We start from the raw sequence: 26241 nt of genomic DNA, 5'->3' as shown, positions 1-26241 counted from the left end.
CCATCATGGAAGCTGAAACTTTAAATTCAAAAATATTAAATCAAATTGGCACAAAACACAAAGATCATTCATTGTGACCATGGAACTGCCAGACTGGCAAGAATTTAACTGATCCACCAATGTTCTTCAGCAAACCTGCTGTCCTCAGCTATCTGGTCTATATGCAATGAGGCCCACAGCCAAGTAACTGATTCTTAATAGTCCTCAAATTGACGAGCAAGATACCTCTGGGGCATTTAGGGATTGTGAAGAATTTAGCAGTCATAGGAATAACTCACTAATATTCATTATCCTGGTTAAGGTATAGAAAATTGACAGAAATAGGGTTTAACATGATTAAAAATGACATCTACACCAAACATTTAGAACAAGATGGTGGGTGGGTGGCGAGGAGGGGGGTTTGAGGGCGTGGTAGGGGAGTCTTCTCCTCATTTCCAGGGAAATGAATTTAATAGTAACTAATAATTACAAATTAAAACAGTGCATAAACAAAGTTTCAAATACAATGAAAAGTTATTTCATAACTCCAATTCAGGTCATATTCAATCCATGTGTTTTAAACAAAGTTTCAGCCAAATAAGCTTAGCAAACAATTCAATATACATTGTCAACATTACCTGAGCCATTAATTTTTGATTGTATGGATGACAAGAAATGCACTGCAAGAAGAATGCTACTGTTGAATTTTCAATTGCTGTTCTTTGTTGAGTGGTTAATCCCACTCTTGCAGGTGAAGAGGCAGAAGGAAGATACCTGGAACCAACATGATGGGACCCATTCTGGTGGTGGTGTCCAGAATTACTGCTACTGCTGGAATGGCACAACAAGAACAAGAGAGCAGTCCACAAGGGGTTTACTTCAGGTCCCCCTAACCAGTCCTTCATGGTGTGGCTGTTGCCTACTTCAGTCAGAAAACGGAGAACAGGAGCCACCAGATCAGCTGTGAGAGGAACCTTGCTGCTTGCACGCTGTTGTGAATGATGCCTTTTGTTTCTGTCTGTGGCAGCCTCTGCAGAAGGCATTGCACAATCCAAACTGGAAATATGATTGAAGCAGAAACTGATTAAGCTCTTCACGAGCATTGAAGGTAAACTGGATTCCAAGAGCTGTTTAATAGCTTCTGGAGACTGCGTTGCTGCCGCAAGTGTAACAAGATGGGATTCGTTTAGTGCAATTGGTGCCTGCGCATTCTTAGAGTCATCTGTTAAACCAGAATCCAAGTCCTCTTTCTTGCTGTCATCAGTCATAGAAAGTCTGTGCTGCATTTGTATTGGAGGCAGATTGATGCCCATCCAGCCCATGAGCAAAGAAAAGTAGCTAGGATGGATGTGACACATGGAACACAGCAAACTGTCTACAGCCTTCTTCAGAACCATGTTGCAAGGAAGAGACATGGACCAGTTGTACAACAATCTAAAGAGACATTATATATAATTAGCTCAAGAATAAGATATCTTTATTAGTCACATGTACATTGAAACACAGTTAAGTGCATCTTTTACGTAGTGTTCTGGGGGCAGCCCGCAAGTATCGCCACGCTTCCAGCGCCAACATGAAGTGCCCACAACTTCCTAACCCATACGTCTTTGGAACGTGGGAGGAAACTGGAGCACCCGGAGGAAACCCACACAGATACGGGGAAAATGTACAAACTCCTTACAAACAGCGACCAGAATTGAACCCGGGTCACTGGTGCTGTAATAGCGTTACTCTAACCACTACACTACCAAGCCTGCCCTAAAATGAAGTTGCTTTGGTGAAAACATGCGACTCCAGCAACAAAACTAATATTTAGACTGGCAAGTACAACTATTGTTAAATGGCCTCTTATACTTGTCACAATGTTTCTATGTTGTTAACAGTTAGAAATAAAAGGCTGCAGATGCTGTAAGTCTGAAATGAAAACAGAAAAAGCTGTACATACTCAGCATATCAAGCAGTATCTGAAGAAAGACAAACAGTTGTCATAATCGGGAAGGAGAGAAAACAAGTTAGTATCAAGCTTGTTCCTTATTTATGCAAGCCTTCATCAGCTGATAATTTCCAATACAATTTTTAAAAAAATGTCAACCATTACTTCACCAGATCAGGTCTGCTGGCAGAACTTCAGAATTTTCAAAGTTTACAATTTCATCATATATTAACATTAACATATTAACTTGCAAATTAGGAGTAGGTCAATTGGCTCCTTCAAGTTATACTTTGTCATTCACCCATATGCTATAAAAACACATGGAGGAATGAAATGTCGTTACCGCCAGACTCAAACAACAGAGGACATACAATAAACAGACAAAAAATTGTGCAAGTACAGATTCTTGAACTTACTCTGTCATTCCACTGGATCACCACTGATCTGACAGTGACCTCAGCTGTGCATTTCCACTTACCCAAGTAAGCTTTCATTCCTTGCTCATCATAGAACTAATCACCATGGAAAACAAGCCCTTCGGATCAACTCGTCCATGCCAAACAAGTTGCCTAATTGAGCCAGTCCCACTTGCCTGCATTTGCCCATATCCCTCCAAACCTTTCCTATCCCTGTAGCTATCCAAATGTCTTTTAAATATTGTAATTGTACCCACCTCTACCATTTCCTCTGGCAGCTTGCTCCATACATGCACCACCCTGTGTGGAAAAAGTTGCCCCTCAGGTCCCTTTTAAATCTTTTCCCTCTCACTTTAAACCTATGCTCTCTAGTTTTGGACTCTCCTACCCCAGGGAAAATAATGTGGCTATTCAACTTATCTATGCCCTTCATGATTTAAAAAAGCCTCTACAAGGACTCTAAATGGACACCACTCATCTTCTTATACTCCAAGGAAAATAGTCCTAGCCTATACAGCCTCTCCTTGTAACCCAAACCTTCCAGTCCTGGCAATATCCTTGTATATCTTTTTTTTTTCCAGCCTTTACAGTTTAACGACATCCTTCCCTTAGCAGAGCAACCAGAACAGTATGCAGTACTCCAAATGTGGCCTTACTAATACCTTGTACAACTGTAGCATGACATCCCAACTCCTGTACTCAATATACTGATCAATGAAGGCAATGTGCCAAATGTCTTTTTCATCACCCTATCATGTAGCTATCTACCTCTGCTTTAAATATTCAAAGACTCTGCTTCCATGGCTCTTTGAAGAAGAGAATTCCAAAGTCTCAAGAATCTCAAAAATATTTTGCCTCATCTTCATCTTAAATGGGTAATCCTTTATTTTTAAATGCTGACTCTTAGTTCTAGATTCTCTTGCGAGAGTAAGCATCCTCTCCATATTGAACCCAAATATTTCAATCAAGTCCTCTCTCACTCTTCTGACTCTTCTAAACGCCAATGGATGCAAGCCTAGCCTGTCCAACCTTTCCTTGAAAGACAACAACTCATTCCAGGCATCAGTCTAGTAAACCATCCTGAACTACCTACAAAGCACTTACATATCTTTTCTTAAATAAGGAGTCCTAAGCTGTGCATTCCACTCAAGCTGCGGGTTTCATCAATGCCCTATATATCTGAGGAATAACCTAACCTGTGTTTTCAATTGCCCTCATAATAAACAGTAACATTCTGTTATGTGAATCATGCTTAGCATACCCAGATTCCTCTGTATCTTAGGGCGCTGTGATCTTTCATCATTTAAATAAGACTTATTTCCTGCCAAAATGGACAATTTCACATTTTCTCACATGATATTCTATTGGCCAGATTACTGTCCACTTATTTAACTTATTTATATACCTCTGAAACGTCCTTATGTCCTCTTCACAACTTGTTTTCCTATCTATCTTTTAATGCTGACACAATTTAGCAGCCATACCTTTGGTCGCCAAATCCAAGTCATTTAAGTAAATTGTAAAAAGTTGAGGCCATCTCTGTGCCACACCTCTAGTTACATCTTACCACTCAGAAAAAGACCCATTTATGCCCCATAATTTTTATATCTATAAATTCATTAGAAAATATCCATGCAAACAGAAATCATGTAAAGGACTAAAAGAAACAGTGATAAGAGTATTCAAAATCCATTTCCAAATTAAATCCATGAAATGTTATAGAATCTTACTTACTCAAACAGCTCTCTGTTTAGTAAACCTGGAAGATCATACTCTACAGGTAGCTCATAGCTATGCCACAGGACAGCAGCTACACAGTGCAAGTGAGACGGTGATGGCATAAGGAGCCCATACTCGCGAGTTATGTTCTCAGTATTTACAGCAGCAATGTGGCCACTTCTCTTCAGTGCAGCTACTCCAGCAGAGTCATAGACCCATTTTAACAAAGCCTGAATCCTGAAATGGAAAAATGCACGTCAGGTCAGTGAACTTTAGAATATAAATTCAGTATACATTGTTTTCTTAAAAAAATTGGAAACTAAAGGACACAAGGAATTCCGTCATTAAAAGATTACTATTAAATCATTAACACTCCATTTATTGCTCAGTTGACATGAATTCAGGTCAAGATCCAACCTGAAATTGCCGAAACTAAATCGGACATGGCCACTGAGATTAAAAACTCTTGGGCAAGCAATTGCAAGAGAAAAATGGCAGGATGGCAAAATTATTAGGCTCCTCTGACTCTTATGCATGGATGTTAGAAAAGATCTTAGTGACTGTCTCAGATGATTTAATCTGAGCCAAGAGTACATTATTTCAAAGACTAAATAATTCATTGGTAGAAGCAGGTTTGGTACATAGCAGCAACCACATCTATCTTTGTGAAGCTCTTGTGCTCTTGCTCCTTTTAGCTCCACATAAATAATTTAAAGCTGTATTTCAGATGCCTTTCCTGTTTACTGCTGGTGAAATTGAGTATGATCCAGCAGGCTGAATATCAAAATCTTATCTACTTTATATAAGCCCACCTTGCGTCAAATAAAAAATGTCCTGCAACAGGCCAGCACTCCACCACTCCCAGCAAAAGGTCCTTTTATCTAAGCCAGGGGCTGCAAAACAGACATCAGTAGAGTGCTAACACAATTCAAACTACTGCCTTTCCCCAAGTTTAAAAAAAACCATCTGTGCTTTATATTTTTGAAATGCATATTTAGTTAATATTCACATATGCATTAACTTTATTCATTTGAACCTTAGCCTTCTTGAGGACTCGCTAGTGATCACTGAGCCTGGCAAGATGGCACAAAAGATGATTCATTATTAACTTAAGCTGTCCATACACAGGATTTGTCACTTGTTATTTTACAATCAGGCACTAAAAAATCTCACCTGGAAAAGCTGCTGTGGAGTGTTTACATAGCAGTAAAGTGGCAGTAAAAAGACACATCCACTGCATGGCCATTTTTGGCGAGATAAATTATCCTTAACACATTTTGCCTGTTGTAAAAAGGCATGGCTTAGACCATTATAAATTAAAATTTCCCAAAGAAATTTATGAAGTTACAGCAGATCTTTACCCACAACAAGAGGCATTACCTATCTTTAGTACCAGGATCCTGAGTTGTTCCAAGCTGATACAGGATATCGATTGTTGAATCAGAGGAAAGACCATTTAGTCGCCCAAAGAGCAAAGGACTGTTTAAATCTGGTTAGACAAAAAGTTTCAGCATGAACAGTTGCTTTGGAAAATTAAGTTGGCATGTGGCAAAGGATGGAGAAAATAATTGAGCATAAACATCTTGAATTTTTTTTTACATGTAATGGCGACCATACTAAATTCCTTATGAAATATATTTCAGAATAAGAAACAGTTATTTTACTGTTCAAGACCGACCATTAGCAACAATCAAAGCCTAAACTCATTGCTGCTTATGACTGTTCAATTAATGAGGCACTTGTTAACTTACCTTTAACAAATACAGCAGCAGCACATTGAAAAAAATCTTTGCCCCATTGAGTTTGATTGTCATTAATGAATTTCACAGAATCATGGAATTGTACAGCACAAAAATGGGCCCTTTTGGCCCATTTCATCTATGCTGACCATGGTGTCTATTTACACTGATATCATGTGTCAGTATTAGGCCAGTATCCCTCTTTGCCTTTCCTTTCGAAGCAACCATCTAACTGCCTTTTTAACATCACAAGATAAAGGAGCAGATGTAGGCCATTCAGCCCATCGAGTCTGCTCCATGAGCTAAACTAAAACTATTCCTATCTAGCCCCAATTTCCGGCCTTATCCCCATATCCCTTGATACCTTGACTAATTAAGATACGTTTCAATCTCCTCCTTAAATGTCCCCAATGATCGGGCCTCCACAGCTGTAGTGGCAAAGAATTTCATAAATTCACTACCCTCTAGCTAAAGAAATTTCTCTTCATTTCTGTTTTAAACTGGTACCCTCTAATTCTAAGAGTGTGCCCTCTAGTCCTGGACTTACCCACATCTACTCTGTCCAGTCCTTTCAACATTCTAAATGCTTCTATGAGGTCCCCTCTCATTCTTCTGTACTCCAGTGAGTACAGTCCAAGAGCCGATAAACGCTCATCGTATGTAAGCCCTTTCATTCTGGGAATCATCCTCGTAAATCTTTTCTGAACCCTCTCCAACATCAGTACATCCTTCCTAAGATAAGGGGCCCAAAAAAGTATTCTAAATGAGGCCTCACCAGTACCCCATAGAGCCTCATCAACAATTCCTTACTTTTATATGTTATACCTCTCGAAATGAATGCCAACATAGCATTCGCCTTTTTTTTTTACTGCTGGTCTGACCTGCACGAGGACCCCCAAGTCCCTTTGCACTTCTGTACTTTGAATTTTCTCCCCATCTAGATAATAATATGCCCGTTTATTTCTTTTTCCAAAGTGTACAACCGCACATTTCTCAATACTGAATCTCATCTGCCATTTCTTTGCCCATTCTCCTAAACTATCTCTCTGCAACCTTCCTGTTTCTTCAATACTCCCTATTCCTCCACCTATCTTGGTGTCATCTGCAAACTTAGCCACAAAACCATTTACTCCGTTGTAACTGTATCTGCCACAAACATCTCCTCTGGCAGTTTGTTCCATATAACCACCACCCTTTGTATGAAAAACTTGCTTCTCAGATCAGCTTCAAGTTTTTCCCCTCTCACCTTAAACCTATGTCCTCCACATTTAGACTCCCCTACCCCTGGGAAAAAGGCTGTGACCATCCGTGGCACGGTAGCGTAGCGGTTAGCGCGACGCTATTACAGCGCCAGCGATTGGGGTTCGATTCCCGTCGCTGTCTGTAAGGAGTTTGTACATTCTCCCATGTCTGCGTGGGTTTCCTCCGGGTGCTCCAGTTTCCTCCCACATTGCAAAGATGTACGGGTAGGTTAATTTGGGTTTAAAATGGGCAGCGCGGACTCATTGGGCCGGAAGGGCCTGTTACCACGCTGTAAGTAAAATTAAAAAAAAATTTAAATCTGTGCCTCTGATTTTATTCAAATCTCCGTAAGGTCACTCCTCAGACTCCGACATTCCAGTGAGAATAAACCCAGCCTATCTAAATCTCCTCTTATAACTACTGCAGTCCAGTCAAGGCAACATCCTGCTGAATTGCTTCAGAGATCACTGTATTGCTACCACATCTTTAACTGTAGTGTGGTGACCAGAACTGTACACAATACTCCAAATGGGATCTAACCAGTGTTTTATACAGCTCCAAAATTACATCCTAACTCTTGTGCCTTCTCCTTTACCCAACCCGTGTCACTTTCAGTGAGTCCCTATGTAAATCACTCCTTGGGTCCCTGCCATTTCCCCACATCCTACCAGAATTTGACTTCCCAAAGTATATTACCTCACACTTGTCTGGATTACATTCCATCTGCCACAATTCTGTCCAACTTTCCAGCTGATTTATGTCCCACTATATCCCCAGCAACCTCCTTCACTACCTACAGCTCCACCAATTTTCATGTTGTCTTCAAACTTACTAATCAGACCACCTACATTCTTATCCAAGCGATTTATATACATTACAAACAACAGGTCCCAGTACTGACCCTTGCAGTACACCACAGGATACAAATTCCAGTTAGAAAAACACTCATCCACCACTACCCTCTGCCTTCTTATTACCAAGCCAATTTTGGATCCAGTTTGCCAATATGACTCAGATCCCTTATGCCTTATCCTGCCACACCGAACCTTGTCCATGTAAACCACATCCACTACTCTGCCTTCATCAATTTTCTTAGTTACTTTCTTAGTCTTACCCTTAGTGAAATTTCTTACCTGTTGGATCAGTGCCTGAAGCAGCACAGTTCCTTAGAAGAATGTCAATCAGCTTTAGACCAATCCTGGTAGACTGCAACCCAATCTTTACCAAGACAGCTTCAATATTTGGTGAATGCATGCCGCAGTAAGGTGACATCAGGAGAGCTGCACAGGTCTGCAGTAGGTTAGCAGTGGGAGCTGCAGCACAGGCCATCATTGCCTCTAGTTCACTTATGTGGGTTAAGCAATGATGAAGGAGTCGCATCCAACCAATACTGAAAATGGAAGTGAATTCCTCTGTAACATCTTCCAAGTAACAAAATGAAAATTTTCTCCCACCCCCTCCCCACCCCCATCAATTTTCCATGCCCTACTCCAGCACTTACTCCGGTATGGGTCTACTACCTGCTGAAGTGACAGCAAATTCTCAAGGGTAGATAGCAAGCAGAAACCGTAGATAAGGCTCATGGTTCAGGCTGAAATTATCCTCATCTGACATCCACATGCCTAGAGAGGTTTACTAGCACCCCACAATAATTGGACAGAGACCAAATATAGAAAACTAATTTGACTGAGTCCAGAAATAGAAACTCCAGTTGATATTTGCCTTTTGAAGCAAATAGTAGCATATCACTGCTAACTAACTGAGCTTAATTACCCAACTGACACCAAAGATTAAACCTGGAACATTGCTAGTTTATACATCTCAGTTAATGACTCGTAAACTAGCTATGGTTTCATGGGAGCCACCAAGCTGCAAAAACATAACATAACTGAGAAAGTCAGGTTTTTTGGGCAAGGGATTAAACTTTGCATTTAAGAGACAACCATGATGGAAGAACATACATTAAATTTATACCTGCTACATCAGATTTCTGGACAGTCTGGGGACTCCTAGCTCTCCAAAGTAATAACTTTCACCTAAAACAACACCTCTCTTAAATTGACTGGCCATGATCAATTACTCAAGTACAGTTTCAAATTACAAGTGTTGTATGCAACATTTTTGTAAATGGATACATGCAAAATACATTTTAAAACTTACTTGAACTTGCCTATGTCATGATTATGTGCTTCACAACTCTAATAGAAACATTGCCTATGGCTGATGACAACCAGTCACATTCTGACAGGCCACTCCCTGGCTCTGCTTCCCTCTGCTGATCCTGCCCAAACAGTCATGGTGGCAGTGTGGCTCCGTCACCAAATCACAGATTGGTTTCAGCACCCATTCCTCAAGAATCCTCCTTTGAGCCTTGTTCCATTCATCTTAAAGTCCTTTTACTCTACCAGTTCTCTTAACACCAATCTCTTCCCTCCCTTCCCCACCCAGCCCAGACAATATTTTTTTGTACATCCTTTCACTTGCTCAAACCTCTGATCTGAGGAACTAATATTCCCTGGAAATTTCAGGTGCAGTACCAACTCCCCTTAATTTCACTTTAAATTTCTCCAAGCTCCTAAACCCATTCCTTCCACATTAATACCCCTACCTACACTCATGGCTTCTCATCTCACATTTCCCACCACCTACTATCCTTGTATCCTTCTGGTCCTGGAGAAACCATTCCCTGAAGCCAGTCTGAACAAAAGCTAATCTGTTGGAACTTTGGTTCAGATATTTAAAACCATCTTAAGTCCACAACCTTACCTGGTTTTGGAAACTTGGTCCTCTGAAGGAAGGAAAGGGTTATTCACTGTTGCAGATGAAGTGCTGCCAAAGGCTGTGAGACCCAACAGTTTGATCTGTGACAGGCCCAGTGTACTGGCATCCCGTGGGCGGTGCAGCCGAAGGCAGACAGCTGATGCGACCTCAGCTTTGACCAGCTGTATTTTAATGTAAGTTAGCCCACTGGTAATAACTGGGGTAGATAGGGGCAACATGTTCACTCCATCCGCACTGATCTCAACTGACACTGACGAAGGACATGCTGCAAAAGAGAATGCAGAATGAATGTTACTTTTAAACACCTAGCCAGCTGCACAATCCCAAAGGTATTATGTGACTTTAGGTATTATACATCAAACACATCTCCAGTTAGAAGATTACCAGCATGACCAAGTATTCGATGCGCAAAAAGTAAAATTACATTGGTGGCTTCCCAAATAGTGTCATTAATTTGCAATTCTATCGCCATTCCAAAGAAAGAAAAGTAAGAACCTTTTCTGAGCTATCTCAATAAACATTCTGTACAGGACTAATTAGGTAATAATTTCACTGTAATACTGTTACAACTTCTAAAAATCCAATAATGTTTTATGGTTCAGCATCACTGCTTATCATTAAGGGGCCCCTGCTTCCTTCTGAACCCCATGTGGCAGATGCTATGAGGCTACAAAAGCCATGTTTTCGGGCAAAAAAATGGTGCCATGCCACCTTGCTAATCACATACCAAACCTCAGATGGTAAGCAGCAAAATATTTATCTGAATCATTCACAAAAACTCAACAATAAATACACGTACTAGCAAGAGATGCAAGGTGAGGCTGAATGTGTATCTCTTTGAGTAACACTGCAGCAGGCAGATGAACAGTGAGGTCACACCATGCTTCTTCTGGTAAGAAAATATATGACCATGCTGCAGATCTAGCTCTCCGATGGGGCGGCGTAGCCTGAAGCAGTACTTCAGCTGGCTGAGCTGTTGGGCTGCTGGAAGTTATTGTACCTGTAAAGAACAAACAACAGTAAAAAGATTTTACTAAGTTGTCACGCATTGCACCAAGGTCCACTAAAAGCCTGAATGAAAGACTAGCAACAATATTGGAACCCGTTTTGGTATATACCTTCTGTTTGTTAGTCCAAAAGTTATACAATAAAGAAATAAACAAATTCTACTCTGTGAAATTCAAGTGAGGCATTACATACCCAATGGAGCAAAGTTATGGAGTCCCTCAGCGTTATCTGGCTCTGAAGCCAACACTCTAGCTTTCATGTTTCCATCGACCGTTTTACCAGGGCCACAATCAAGAAACTTCATTATGGTGGATACCATGCTCCGTGCTGTATTAACAATTGCTCGTGTACTTGTGACCATGTTATTACAGATAAGCTGGACTCCCCCTAAAAGTATAAAATATCATTAATTAAACGGCTGAAGGACAGAATTCCATTCACCAAAAATAGATCAAAGTGTTTTTAAAGTCATGCCTTAGGTCAAGGGATAAACCTTCAGCACAAATGATTGAGAAGGTGTGAAGTCAAGATGTGGGGAAGAGAGGGGGAAATTCAACACTAGCTACCCTAAACAGCATGCTAATGTGGTGGTTGAGTGCAAAAACTTCTGGTATGGAACTTCTGATGGGAGTGTTACATTCAATTCTGGGCACTGCAATCAGGGGAAGATAAAATTGCCTTGGAGAAGTTCCCTGAACATTGACCCAGAGAGATGTGGATTCTAATAAGGTTAAATGAAATCCAGTTGTTCAAAGTCAACTGCAGTTAGGTGCTTAATGGGGGATTTAACTGAAGCATTGAGATGATTAAAGATCTGAGAGTATAGATAGAGAGATTTCTCCCAAGGAATTCAGACCAATAAGGATGTCAGGAAAGCAGTTTGTCACACAAAGAATAGTGGAAATCTGGAATTGAGCCCCAGGGGAAAAAAAAGGGCTTTTGGGTCAAAATTTTAAAAAGAAAATCAAATACAACATTTATAGTATTCTTATCTAACAAAGATCCAATGGTTACAGAACTGAAGCTCATAAATGGAGTAAAGATACAAATTAGCCATGATCTAATGGAATGGCAGAACACAGACTTAAGGCTTTGTAGCTTTGGTAAGAACTAGTGCAAATTGGCAAATATTTGTCAATTTCAGGGAACCTATTAGAGACACAAGGGACTGCAGATGCTGAAATCTGGAGCAACAAACAATGTGCTGGAGGAACTCTGCGAGTCAGGCAGCATCTGTGGGAGGAAAGAAATTGTCGACGTTTCGGATCAAAACCCTGCATCAGGACCTGCTGAGCTCCTCCAGCACATTGTTGTTTCTGAAATCTATTGTTTTCTACTACTAAGATTCTAAAACTTTTTTAAAAATTTATACAGCACAGTAACAGGCCCTTCCGGCCCAACGAGTCCGAGCCACCCATTTAAACCCATGTTAACCTACCATACATCTTTGGAATGTGGGAGGAAGCTGGAGCCCCCAGAGGAAACCCACACAGACATGGGGAGAACATATAAACTCCTTATAGACAGCAACGGGAATTGAACCCCGATTGCTGGAGCTGTAATAGCGTCACGCTAACCACTACGCTACCGTGCCACCTGGTATATTCTACTGGTATAATTCACCTACCCATGTCATGGAAAGCTTTCAGTGCTTCAGTGGAGTCCAAAACTCTCAAAATAAACCATAAAAGTGGCTCAGACAACTGGCACGTTGAAAGTGAACCCTAAAAAAAATTACCAAAATATTAATGAACATTGAAAAGAAGGCATTAATTCATATCATATTAAATTAGTCAGTTGCATGAAATGAAATCAGCAATGTATATTAATTGTTTAATGAAATACGGCCAAAAGTCCAGCTGAACCTTATTCTCAGACATGGTGAGACCAAGGAATGCAATGATTTTACCTGCTGCAAAAATAGACCATCACCTTCCTCTACCTTAATAAGATTTGCTCATTTTCCAACAATTAACTTGAGAAAAATGCTAAATAAAATTAAAATATGTTTTTCAGCATTAATCTCAAGATGCTTTAAATAAGTTCTCTTCCTTAGTATTTACTAAATACTTGAAGCGCATTTTAAATACAGGACATCTAACAATATGCTAAATGTCACCCCATATGTCATGTGTCCTAATTTCAAAAGGCAAGTTGATAACAATAACCTTCATAAAACATTTGTATCTATCCTGCATCTTTTTTGACATCAGGATATCTCAAAGCACTTTACAACTGACAGGTATTTTTGAAGTGCATTCAACATTGTCATCTCTGAAAAGTGATAGCCAAGTTGAGAACACTGTGTTTCCACAAAGAGCAAATGATGATTAGGTTAACACTATTTTCTTTACAATGATGTTGATCAACAAATGTCTACTAGACTTCCCTGCGATGACAGAATTGGGGCCATATTCAATAGAGTAAAGAACAATGAGTGAGGACATCCCCGATGGCTGGTGGAGAGCCCAGAATTAGGGGTGACAGCCTCAGAACATTGGGTATGCCACTTAGAACCAAGGTCCTGAGAAATTTCTTCACTCAAGCGATGAACATTTGACACACTCTACCTCAGAAGGCAGTTAAGGTCAAGTCATTAAATACATTCAAGGTGGTGGCAGACATACATCTTAATTCTAAAGGGATTAAGGGATATGGGGAAAAGGCAGAACAGGGCATGAAGCAGATTATCAGACACAATCATATGGGATGGTGAGACTCAGCCAGCTCCATCACGGACACTACCTTCCCCTGCCTTTGAGGACATCTTCAAGAGGCGGTCCCTCAAGAAGGCTGCATCCATCATTAGCAACACACACAGAGTGCTGGAGGAACTCAGCAGATCAGGCGGCATCTATGGAAGGAAACAAACAGTTGATATTTCAGGTTAAGATCCTTCATCAGGACTTGATGATGGGTCCTGATGAAGGGTCTCGACATGAAACAAACTGTTTGTTTCCCTCCATAGATGCTGCCTGATGTGCTGAGTTCCTCCAGCACTTTTTGTGTGTGTTGCTCCAGATTCCAGCACCTGCAGAATCTCTTGTGGCATCCATCATTAAGGACCGTCACCAAATGGGACATGCCCTCTTCATGTTACTACCATCGGGGAGGAGGTACAGGAGCCTGAAGACCCACACTCAATGTTTCAGGAACAGCTTCTTCCCCTCCATCATCAGAAACCCATCATCAGATTTCTGAACAGTCCATGAACACTACCTCGTTATTCCTCTTTTGCACTATTTTTGTAACTTGTAGTAATTTTTTTTGTCTTGCACTGTACTGCTACCACAAAACAACAAATTTTACAACATATGTCAGTGATAATAAACCTGATTCTGTTGTTTTTCTATGTTTTTAATGATCAATGGTTAAATAGATTCCAAGACAGCTGCTATTCTTCAAAATGATACCACACGAACTGGTGTGTCTTCCTGAGAGGTGAGATGGTACCTCAACAAAAGACATATCTTTCTCTAAATGCCTTGCAGTATTAGCCAAGATTTTTCTATTCAAGTCTCTAGAATAGGACCTGAACCCAGAACTTCAGAGACTAGTTTTACACACTCAGCAACATCTGATATTTGGAAGTTTTCGGAGTGGAAGAAATGGCCGAAGGGTCTTTGTATTCAGTCAGATTCATTCCCTTCCTGAGCCAAAAGCCAAAACTTTAACTACGATTCATTTTCATTGATATTATTAATATTGTTGTGGATTTTTTTCCCTTCCTTCAACCAGGAAATCACACGCCTGATTTTGAACAGTAGTTGTCCAAAGCATGACCAAGCAGCTTGATGGAACAGCATTTTAAGGCAACCTATCCCATTAGGAGGTGTTTAATCATGGATTTGGGCCCACAGTTCTCCAAACCGACTGATGCAAAATCTGGCTGAGGTCAGGTCCTTCAGTAATGGGGTGCAGCAATGGAGTACCCCACTGAATATGAGCATGAGCCAGCATAACATTTGATGAATACTACAAACAAGGTATCCAATAACAACTTCAGAGCTTCAATTACCTGTCTTCCCATGTACCCACAGGCCATGTATGTAAGAATTGGCTGCAGCATAACCTGTACTGAGGTGGATTTTTTGCTAAGTGTAGTCAGAATGCTGAAGAGACCATCACCAACTGAAATTGCATCTAATCCACTGTGGAAGTTCTCGTGCTTAGTAAGATGTAATCCACTTGCACCTGATTGGGAAATCAAAGCCACAATGAACATTGTATATTGGCTTCCATAACTGAATGTGTAGATATGGTGCAAATATTAAAATATTTTTATTTCTAAAAACTGATAATTTTGTGCAACTAAACTCCATTTAGGTTTTTAAGATACTTAAAGTATAAAAATATGCAAGTTAACTGACATTTATAAAGTAGAACAAAACTAAATAAAAGTTAGAAAAATGTCTTCCAAAATTGAAATCCTGTTTCCATTTCCAAATAGCTATAATTTGGCTGAACTTAAGGCAAGAAACTCTGGGTTTCAGATGGAATTACACCGTAATATATAACACAGCAACAGGTGATTCAATGCTTGTATTTATCTCCTGTGGTCTTAATCCCATGCACTCGCCCCATCCCTTCATCTCCTTTCATTCCACCATCCATTTCACCTATTTTTTAAATACTAACATCCTCTTCTACTCATTTTAACTTCTGTTAAGCATTTAGCAGCCAAACATCCCTGTGTAAAAATAAAATTTTCCAATTGTCCTAACTTTCATTGCTCTGATCTTATATCTCCCTTCCCTCATTCTAGATAAATCAACCACTGAGGAGTTTCCATCTCCTGTGGAACGTAAATCGATATTTTGTTTCAACCTCATCCGAAACAAAATTTTGGGTCGTCATTAATTCCAACAATTTGTTTTGGTCACCCAATAATCTCTGTTCTAAACAGCTGAAATTTCATACTTGTATACCCTTACTTTAGGTTATATCCAGGAAACATTGTGCTACAAAGTCTTTCTAATTGTGGGGAGGAGTACTAATGCTTTATTCAGATTTACCACTACATTCTACTTCTGTATTCTTGAGAGGACTTGATTAAAATCTACCACACCCATCTGAGATGATGCCTTCAGTTTATATTCGTGACTTAACTGCTTTACATATCACCCAATAAGCAAAACAGTTTAAAAATACATCACACATACATGAACACCAAATTCCACGTGCCCATGCCACTATTTGAGTCAACTGCCTTTACTTCATTTCAATTCAATTCGCAGTTTTCAGCTCTTCTGCACCCAAAACTGCGAGATCATTAACTGCTTTTTACTAAGTTAGGCGAACTGAACAGAGACTTCATAAAAACATTTAAGCAAAACATGCAAGTACCTACCTATTATCATTGCCATAGCATTGCTATTGCACTGACCCAAAGCCGAAAGAATCTGACTCATGATTTGTTGATTTCCCAGTACCAAATCAGCAATGCAGGTTGTTGCAGCTTGTGTAAAGGAAGTGCTTGCATTTCCATCTTTACTGCTGGAGACCTTCTCTTCATCAGACACACTATCCGAGGCGCTGCTGCCAACTGGCATTCTGGCACTGTACTCTCGGTTACTTGAAAGGGGCAACTGAACCAAAATGTTCACCAGCTTCAGTAAATCAAACATGAGTTGGTCCCTTGTGGTCTCCCCACAAACTGCCTTTGCATCACCTGGGCGGATGATATTTGCAAACAATCCACCGAAACACGCACGAGCGCCAACTGAACTGTCGGAGCCACTTCGGGATATAACTTTGTCGGAGCAGGTGATGTAATGATGCACTAGGAATGTCACTGATTCAATGACTGCAGAGATTGCACTGACAGAAACTGACTCAAAGTTTTGTTCCAGGGTAAATTCCAGGAGTTTTACCTGCGCATCCAGTGGTCCTTGCCCTGTTTGGAATGGGCCTCTAGAGTTTAAATAAATTATACAATTTAAAATTTTACACAATTGAAATTTAACCCCATATTATCAACCAATGTTTTAATTACATAATCACATGCAACAGACATTCATTACTGCAACAGATCAATTATTAAAATCAAGTGGAGAACATATAATATGCTTTCTCATGAATTATGTCCATTTTCCCAACATGGCACCTGCAGCTTAAAATTTTCTTTAAATATTTTGTAATTATAAATACTGAGCACTCCTCAAGGGCCTACTTACTCCTGAGCATTCAGTACTTAATCTTGGCTGATACTTGGTTCCAACTGTGCAGCATCTGTCACATTTCAAATCAGCTATGAAAGGATAGGTTCCATGTGCCTATTCAGGTGGATTTGCAAAATCCTGCAGCATTATTCAAACAGCAACGTATTTGCACAAGCATTTATCCCACAGCCAATGTTGTAGATACATAGAAAATTGATGACACAGGTGAAGGCCTTTTGGCTCATCATGTCTGGGTCAATCAAAAGAGAGCAATACAATTTTATCTGACCTTCCGGACCAACGTCTGTGGCCCTGGAGACCATGGCTCCTCAAGCACATATCAACTTTACAAAATGTTATGAGATCTGCCCCTTCACTGACTTTCCGACTCCTGCCATCATTTACGTTAAAACCATTTTCCTCATCTCATCTCTAATCCTTCTACCGATTACATTTAAACTCATGCCCTCTGGCTTTTGACACACCTAAGCCAATTCACTACTCCTTTACATCTTGTCACCTCCTTAGCCCTGATACTCTGCAGGATCTCTTTGGTCCTCCATATAGGCCTGTTATGTTTCACTCCACCAATATCAGATAAGTCATCAGCCACTGGGGCCTCAAAATCTAGAATTTCTCTCCCCAAATCTTTACGTGTCTGTAGCTTTCTCTCCTCTATGCCTCTCATGACTTTCCTCCTTCCTGTCCAAATACAGTTTAGGGTCAAATTCTTCTGTGAAACACCGAGATATTTTACTATGTTAAAGGCACCACATAAATGCATTTGTGAAGAGAGAAGTTTCAGATTAACGATCTTACAATGAAAGGACAATGACTTGAATAATTAACTTTGATTATCTCTCCACTTAAATACTCATATGCTGAGTATTTCCAGAATTTTCATTCTTTTTCTAAAAAAAATATTTCTAGCATTTTGCTTTTGTACATGAATACATTTGCTGTACTATCTCAGTGCTTTTGATAAGACCCTGCTCGGCAACAACAGAGTAGTGACATTAAAGATGTGATGGCTGTAGTGCACTCTGGAATAACGCATGCTGATATATTAACATACAAATGCAAGTTTGTCCTTTCTTGGCTTCATAAGAGATGAAGCAGCAGACAAATAAGTACCATCCAATCATTTAAGGATTCATATTACTAAATTAATATCACTCAGCCTCCTCTTTAACCTGCTTCCAATATTCCAAATGTTATTCTTTGTCCTTCTAAGCCAGAGTCTGTATCATCATTGCCCAGTTTAGCTGATGTGTTTCACCGGGTGGTGAAATTCAGAACAGCTCCCTTTTGAACAACAAAAGTGAAGTTACACTTAAGACAGGGCAATGCTAACCCACGTTAAACAATACATTAACAGTTAAACCATAATCAGACCCTTTTCACTCTCAGCTTGGAATGACTGTCTCATTGCTTTGCTTCCCCCCCCCCTTCAAGATCCTGCAGTAGCAACAAATGGGGAACAAATGCTGAGCAGCCAGGAACGAAGCACCACATGCATACAAAGTATGGTGTAAATAATGCTTTAGAAATCATAATAAACTGCTTGCAGTTTGCATTACACAAAATTACTCCACCACAGTTCAATAGGAAATATTTCAAGTCAATTGATAAATGCAAATTTGCTGCTTTCTGATTTAAGTCATTAAAAACAAAAATGAATTTGTTACAATTCAAGTCTCAACTTGGTAGCAACACAAACTAGGCTAATTATCTAGTATAGTATTACAAGAACACTGCATCGTCAAAGGTGCTATCTTTCAATTAAGACAACAAATCTAGATCCTAGCAGGCCATCCATTTGTCAATCCTTGGGCACTATTTAAAGGGTAGCTGAAAATTTGAAGGTGAAAATTTATAAAATCCATGACACAGATTTTCCCTAGATGTGTTTAACAGTATTACTGCAACATCCTTGCAATAGATTTATTTTGCTTTTTTCCTACATCTTAACAAGGGCTCACATTTTATTATAAGAAGCACTTAATGTCTTGTATTATGTTTTGGTTTATGCTCAAATTGTGAACATGATATAAACTGCACTTTTCTTTTTGCTTGTTTAAATTTCAACCACAATAGGAAAATATATCTTTCTTTAAAAAAAATGGGCACTTGCATCTAGTATTGAATCCATTTCATTACAACTCTTTGAAATTTTTGAGTTACCTTTCAGTTGAAAGTATATGTATAAGCTTTAACAGGAATTCACTGAAAACCTGAGGGTTGGTTGAGGAGAGGTGCACTTGGAGTCGAGTGAGAAACTCTTGCATGGCTTGAGTTGCTGTTGGTCCAACCTGAAATGTAAAAAAAAGTTAATCTTTTCTGTAATCGAAATTTGAGATTTGAAAATATAATTCTTAAATCCCAAAGCTGTGCATGCAAAATGAATTGAATGTGTTTTTGGAATACTATTATCTCCCAGATGCATTCCAATTGCACAACATGCAGAGTAAAGTTTGAGCACTTAATTTGCACAGACAGGATCTACACTGCCCACATCTACTGCAGGAGTTACCAATACATATTCTGACATGACCACTGCGTGAGAGGTTGCAAAAACAAGTTTTTGCTGTCAAAAGTGTAGCAGTTCACTTGAGCTGCGCTGATGAGCTTGTGGAAAAACTGTACAACTCCACAAGGTCAAGTAAACACACCAATTTCGGAAAAGAAGTGGAGCTTAATTTTTGTAAGTAGGTCAGAAAAGTGAGTTATATTCATCTTGGCTGTAAAAGAAATTGTCAAATAATATCTTGTAGTCACAAACTTAAGAAAACCTAGAAAACCATTTATTGGCTTTCTGCAACTGTGGCAACCATAGACCATAGGATTTTTTTTTTGAGGAGTGAACCCAGGGATCTTTAAACACACAAGAGGAAAATATCAAACAACTGGATGAGTTAGAGTACAGACTGTAAAGGAAAGTGCCTAGCTTGCCCTCTGGGAATTTAAGTAAAAGGCATGATGGACATAACCTTCAGTAGGTTATTAAAAATTTCTATACCTCCCCAAGAAATCAAATGGACTTTAACATAGACCCAGGAACACTTTCCTTCTTACTTTACTAGATGAATCAATTGTTTTCAGCCCTGAAAGCTACAACAGTACCATTTTGGTGATACCACTAATTCCTAATGCTCAACTCAAAGCCAAGCAGTATTTACATTTTTTTTATTGTAACAGTAGATAACGAAAGTAAAACCCACAAAAGATTGAAGGGCTTGCCCTGGCCTTGGTGAGTTCACCTAGACAAATGATTGTTCAAACTATGAACACAGTCTTCCATTCATACAATCAACATCAGCTCACAAACAATGAAACAAATAGTGGTTATGGGTGTTCAGTTTTGGATTATAAACTCTTCACACCATGATGCTCTACGAAAACATCAAGTAGGCAAGTTATTCCCAAATTAGTTTCTTATATCTCCTAAGCAGACAATTTCAGAATAGCATGAGAGTCAGGAAGCAGATCATTTGGCTAGGCCAAAGATTTGTTTTTCCACCAGAAAAAAACCCCATTGTAAATGAACCAAAGTTAGAATGCAAAAGAGAACACGAGACAGATAGCCAAAATTTCAACAATACTGAATAAATAGAGCTACATCTTCAAACACAGCAGAAACAAAATAAAATGAAAATGGGAACAATGCACTGAAATTCAGATCCTTTTACAAAGCCACTATGTTTTACCTGTGGACTGTGTTGACAAGTGCCATGAGGACTAGTTCCAGAGAAGAACCTCACTAATACGTGAATCATGTTTGGATCTGACACCATCACATGTGCTGTGTTTTCTTGCAATACAATACTATTACTTGGAGCAACTGAAACAGAAATTCAGTCAACAATGAAGCTGCTGATGTCCTTAAAAAAAATAGATAAGCATATTAATCTAATACATGTACAACAAATGCAAGGACAATTACATCTAATGAAATGCTGTAAAATTTCAATGCCAATCTAGCAAGATAGCAGGCTATTCAGCTAAATGTGTAAATTTAAAGTTTACAAACTCAAATCTATTCTTAAGTCCATTCTCTTAAGCCAAAAAGGAAAGTTAACAAGCTACCTAATATACCTATGGATCACACTGACTGGCAAGATAAAACCAACAATTAAAACCCTCGACTAATGCAAGTTCATGTTCCTATTGTAAAACTTTAAAAATTCTCATCACAACTGGGAGAACATTAAATTTAAGTAAACTGCATCTTACAAATACACTATTAAACACAAAAAATTAAGATCAACCCCCTGCCAAATTTTTAACATTCCTCCCCACCCCACATGTTAAACATGCAATCTACCACATTTCCAACATGCTCTTAGTTTCTGCATGTTGCCCCTACTGCCAACATTAAACTTGCATGCATTCTTTGTTACCATCTCTCACACTTCCTTTTCATTCCCCCCCCCCCGCACAGAATTGAAAACCAAAGGAAACACCTGATCAGAAGATTGGAAAGTTGGCTTTTAAATTGATCGATTCATCAGAAACAGTCATCTCCTTGCCTTAACCTCTTTCAATTTACTCAGTTTATTATTATTCATTTTTGTACCAATTTTAAAAAAAATTAATAATCATACAAGCAGAGGTCATGATTCTATCATCATATTAAAAACTGGCAGACACTAACTGGCTTAAGAATTAAAATTTGATGGATATTCCACCACTGAATGACTAATTATCTAAAAATGTCATTTCACCTGGTAGGTATACAACTATTTCTTGCCAATTTTATTTTCCAGTTGAGGCAAAAGAAATTAAAAGAACTGGTTCATGCCAAATTTAGTTATTAAATATAACACTAAATTAACAAACTTATTTTGGAAAGCAGCAACTACAACATTTGTTATAACAGAATCAGAATTTCATCATTCAACAGATCCTTTATTCCAGCATATTTACTCAAGTGATTTGCTCCATTTCGTTTTAATATTCCTCTTTCTCAAGTGACAGTTGAAATTTTGTTTTCACTGATTCTAAAATCCTATTTGTAATGATGTTAAATGTCTATCTTCTTCTTACCATTCTGCTCAACAGTGCAACTAATCTTTGTAAAAGGTAGCTTAAACAATTAGTAAAATATTTCAAATGTATGTCTATTTTGAAATGCTTCCAATGTGTCTTAGTGTTTTAATATTTTTTGCTGTGATGGACCAACATTGAGGTCGTTAAACAAAATACAACATGTATTCTATTTTACAATAGAGTAAGGTCGCAAAGCAAAGCACGGTCATTTACGTCAGGAATGTTGCTGACTGCAAAGAGTGTGCAGAAATAGAGATATGTTTAAAGTTTGCAGGAAGCAAAATCCAGAACACTAATTTAGACGATGGGACTGTGATGTGCTGTTTGAAATGTACATTTCAGCTGGAACAGAACAATTTACAATAATCTACCAGGAACATGCTAACAAAGTATGGTATCTTAAAGAAGCAGAGCCAGAACATGGATTAACAGAGAGAACAAAAGAGAGGTTGTAACATCCAAAGGGCTATGACACTGAAGTAAGCGACAGTTGTCACAGAATTCCAAACCAATAGGGCAAGTGTACCATTCAAGGAGTAGCTCAGTAAACAAGACTGATAAATAATGGCTCAATCTGCACATAAGTGGATAGGGCGCGTAATAAATGAAACATAAGATGTATTTTTGATAGGAATAGTGGTAAGGTAGCACTGGGAATGTGTAGTTAGCAGATAAGATCAAGGTACAGGGTATGGGGGGGGGGGGGCCTTGGGAGGGAAAGAGAAGAATAAACAGAACCTGTAGTCATCAAAAGGACACAGGAAGGATATACAGAGGCCCAGGTCCTAATCATGCAAAAGACAAGCCTTTGAGACTATCGTCTTTGTTAAGTATTGTTTCTTTGCACTGGATAAGAGTTCATCTGTTGTGCTGATGATAAATATGCTGTGCTTATAACCAACGTACATGGAACCATTGTGGGTTGTTGTTGTTGTTGTCACAAGCAACTCTCTCAAGCTAGGTTAAACTAAGTATGATTTGGCAGATATTACACTTAGCCTCATTGCAATCCTTCCTGACTTCAGGCTTCCATTAGGTCACCATGGAACTTCTCAACACTAGTCTTTTAAGTCTTTTTTCAGGACAGTAACTTTAACTACCCCACTGGTCTTTATTCTTTTTCTAAAAGCAACTTAAACAAATCTTCCACAAATGCAATAGCCACTGTAGAAAGGAAAGCAAATTATAACTTGAAAATTGGCCAAGACAAAATATAAAGCTGGAGGGTCCTTTTCATTTGATTCAGGAAAGCTTGAAAGGAGTAGTAAACTGAACTATACTTCATTATCCATGGAAATGAAATTTATGAGTTATGAATTTTACAGAGGACATAAGAGAAATGCCAACATCAAAGTGCACTTACCATTCAATTGCATATTTGTCATAAGAGTAAGACTATGCAACACAAGACACCAAGTCCGCAGGGAAGTGTTTGGGTACCAAGCCAACACAGTTAAGAGGCTGGATATTGAAGCTGCCATTTAAATGAAAAGAAATAGTTTCAGAAATGCATTCAAAATTTGTAGTATGCAGATGTATGCGATTCCAGCAGTAAAAGCAATGCCTTTTTAAACCCTTGGTTATTCAAACAGAATTTACCAATCTTTTAGCATATTATCGAAAAAAATAAAGGAAACTGCCTCTGATTTTGTAAGAAGTGGCTCACCTTGATTTAAAGGGATTGTTGGCACTCTGCTTGCATTAAATAAAAAAGCATCAGCTCCAGCATCTTCATTCCCAACAGAACAAGCATTCATGCTCAATGTAAGCCATAACTGCAGTAATGATTCCAACTGAAATAAAATTAAAAACTGCATTAAAAAGGAGGAAAAGAAGAATTGCAGACTAAAACAAGTGATATAATTTGTATTTTATACCTGAACGTGATGAACTTGTAGCATAGAAAAGAGTTTGTTGAAGCATGCACTTAGCATTGGAATTGATGGTGGTGGCACAATCAGCTGATTAGATGAATGCAATCCTCTCAACAAGAAGTCATCAGTTCCAGGAGGAGGCTGAGATACTAAAAGTAATTAAAAGAATTAAGCAAAAAGGGATTTTCACTGTTTTGTTTTACGATTGGCACACTTCTTAAAACTCAATGCAGTCCTCAATTCTCTGCAGCTGGTAAAATACATTAGAAAATATATCTTTACACTCTCATGCATATTACTGGGCAGAGTATCAATGCAGATCGGCAATTACTGCATTGAATGCAGACTACAATTTTACCACTAAGAAATTTACAACTCAATAGCAAGCTGTTATTTGTCTTAGTATTCTGTATTCCGGAGAACTAAACAAGCCAGATATAGCTTTCTAAGAAGAATTTTGTATTTGGGGAGTTTAGCATGTCCAGAGTTACATAGTCACTCATGTTGCTATCTATCTCATATCACTTGTTTATGACCTTGCACCTTATTGTCTACTTGCAATGCACTTCCCTGTAGCTGTGACACTTTACTATGTACTCTTGTTATTGTTTTTACTTGTACTACCTCAATGCACATGTATCTGCACTGTGTAATGAATTGATCTGTACGAACAGTATGCAAGACAAGTTTTTCCACTGTATCTCGGTACAAGTGACAATAATAAACCAATACTTGGCTGAAATGTACTCCAAAATAGAGTTATTTACAAAATACAGCAAGCTCCATAATAGCTTACCCAATCAACAATCTGGTAACACAAGTGCATTGATCATCCTGAATGCTTCATGAAAAGCTCTCCACCTGAAGGGGCAATTATCACTCGTACTTTAAGACTGAAGTTGTATTGGCTTGTTTTCACTGATGCAATGCAACTTCCAATACAGAGCATCATAGAAGTATCATCATGATACAAGAGTCAGTTTCTGACTTGATTCCAAGTGTATTAGAACCAAACAGGCAGTAATATACAGCATGAATCCAGACTCCCGCTCCATAATCACATTCAGAGTCAAACTAATAACTTCATCCCTAAACAGTGGCAATATTTAGTGCACACCACAAAGCCATTCCACTTGGGGCATTAATCTGCCCTAAATTTCTAAAAAAAAGTCACTGTTCATATATTAGACTGAGGTTTTAAAATCTGCAGGAGTCAAGATAACTAGAATGTGAGGATGCAAAAGGCAAACATTTAGGCAGGTTCAAGTGCTTTCAGGAAACCCTTCTTCACAAAAGGGTAGTGGAAGTCATAATTCTCTCCCAAATCCAAGGTGAATTTAAAATTTCAAAGCCTGAATTGCCTTTATTTTTATAAGGCAGGCATGTTGCAGAATATGCAATAATGCAGTTAAAATAAAATTTAGAGCAGTAACTAAATGATGGATCAGGCTAACTTCTTTTCTTACATTCCTATTATTTAACACTTTGTTCTAGTGATTTGAGTACCCCTCCATCTAACTACCTGTGGGTGATGTATTAGTGAGAGCCTGAAGAATGGAATCAGCTTCCAATGTAGCCATCATCTTCAACATAAGCTCAGCTTGCTGCTCCAGACCAACCTCCAGACGAGCATCCAGTGCTGCATTGCAACAAAAACAAATCCATGTTGTCTGTTTTTAACTATTAACTTGCAGTATCAAAATGCAAAGAGAAATAAGTAAACATACAAACCTTGTGATACGGAAACAGATATACTTTGAGATCCATTCTTCTCACTGGCAGGTGGTGGTTTTGGCATCTGAATTCCAACGCCACCAATATAAGGATTGTAACTGTAAGTGCCATAGTCCGTACCCCAATAATCATACCAAGTACTGCTAATAGGCTTTTGTGAATAAAAAAATAAAATGTTGAATAATAACACTAATCTATTTAATGACCATTCTACTATTACTAACATTATGCTCATAGTGATAGCATTATACACAAAGGTTTAAATTTAAAGCATTATATGTATAGTTACAGGAATCCAACAGGTGAAGACTAAAATAAAACAAACCCACTGTCCTGAAACAGCCCAAATGAAAATCACCCGAGTTGCGCTTAACCTGTTCCTTAAGTTATTTACACAACCGTTTAAATTATGTTGCCTTGGGCTCCCCAAGCACAACTGAAGTGTGCATTTATCAAATCTAACATACATATTCCTAAACCAAAACCAAATCTAAGCAAAAGATGGATAAATCAGGGAATGAATGCATAAGAACAAAGAGTCTGGAATGACACAAAGCACTGTTGATCAATTTTAGAGTCACTATACGGCCAAGTAACTTCTCTTTT

The 26241-nt window shown here is 38.7% G+C and overlaps 1 protein-coding gene across 1 annotated transcript in view; it reads right to left on the bottom strand.

Annotated features, from left to right (window-relative positions):
- birc6 (baculoviral IAP repeat containing 6) overlaps positions 1 to 26241 on the bottom strand; it is a 229007-nt gene that overhangs the window by 106749 nt on the left and 96017 nt on the right. Inside the window, exons 39-55 of the mRNA XM_052011344.1 lie at positions 25633 to 25824; positions 25424 to 25540; positions 23905 to 24050; positions 23694 to 23820; positions 23391 to 23501; positions 20686 to 20819; positions 19163 to 19290; positions 16168 to 16730; positions 14836 to 15011; positions 12445 to 12541; positions 11010 to 11204; positions 10609 to 10809; positions 9795 to 10074; positions 8162 to 8418; positions 5428 to 5536; positions 4063 to 4284; positions 618 to 1413 (exon numbers count right to left, since the gene is read on the bottom strand). Coding sequence (XP_051867304.1) covers positions 618 to 1413; positions 4063 to 4284; positions 5428 to 5536; positions 8162 to 8418; positions 9795 to 10074; positions 10609 to 10809; positions 11010 to 11204; positions 12445 to 12541; positions 14836 to 15011; positions 16168 to 16730; positions 19163 to 19290; positions 20686 to 20819; positions 23391 to 23501; positions 23694 to 23820; positions 23905 to 24050; positions 25424 to 25540; positions 25633 to 25824 — 3851 coding nt within the window. The remainder of the gene's footprint in view (positions 1 to 617; positions 1414 to 4062; positions 4285 to 5427; positions 5537 to 8161; positions 8419 to 9794; positions 10075 to 10608; positions 10810 to 11009; positions 11205 to 12444; positions 12542 to 14835; positions 15012 to 16167; positions 16731 to 19162; positions 19291 to 20685; positions 20820 to 23390; positions 23502 to 23693; positions 23821 to 23904; positions 24051 to 25423; positions 25541 to 25632; positions 25825 to 26241) is intronic.

This window comes from Pristis pectinata, chromosome 3 (genome assembly GCF_009764475.1).
Source record: "Pristis pectinata isolate sPriPec2 chromosome 3, sPriPec2.1.pri, whole genome shotgun sequence".
In the NCBI taxonomy this organism is placed as follows: Eukaryota; Metazoa; Chordata; class Chondrichthyes; order Rhinopristiformes; family Pristidae; genus Pristis; species Pristis pectinata.
This window is presented reverse-complemented; position numbering and strand designations above follow the sequence as displayed.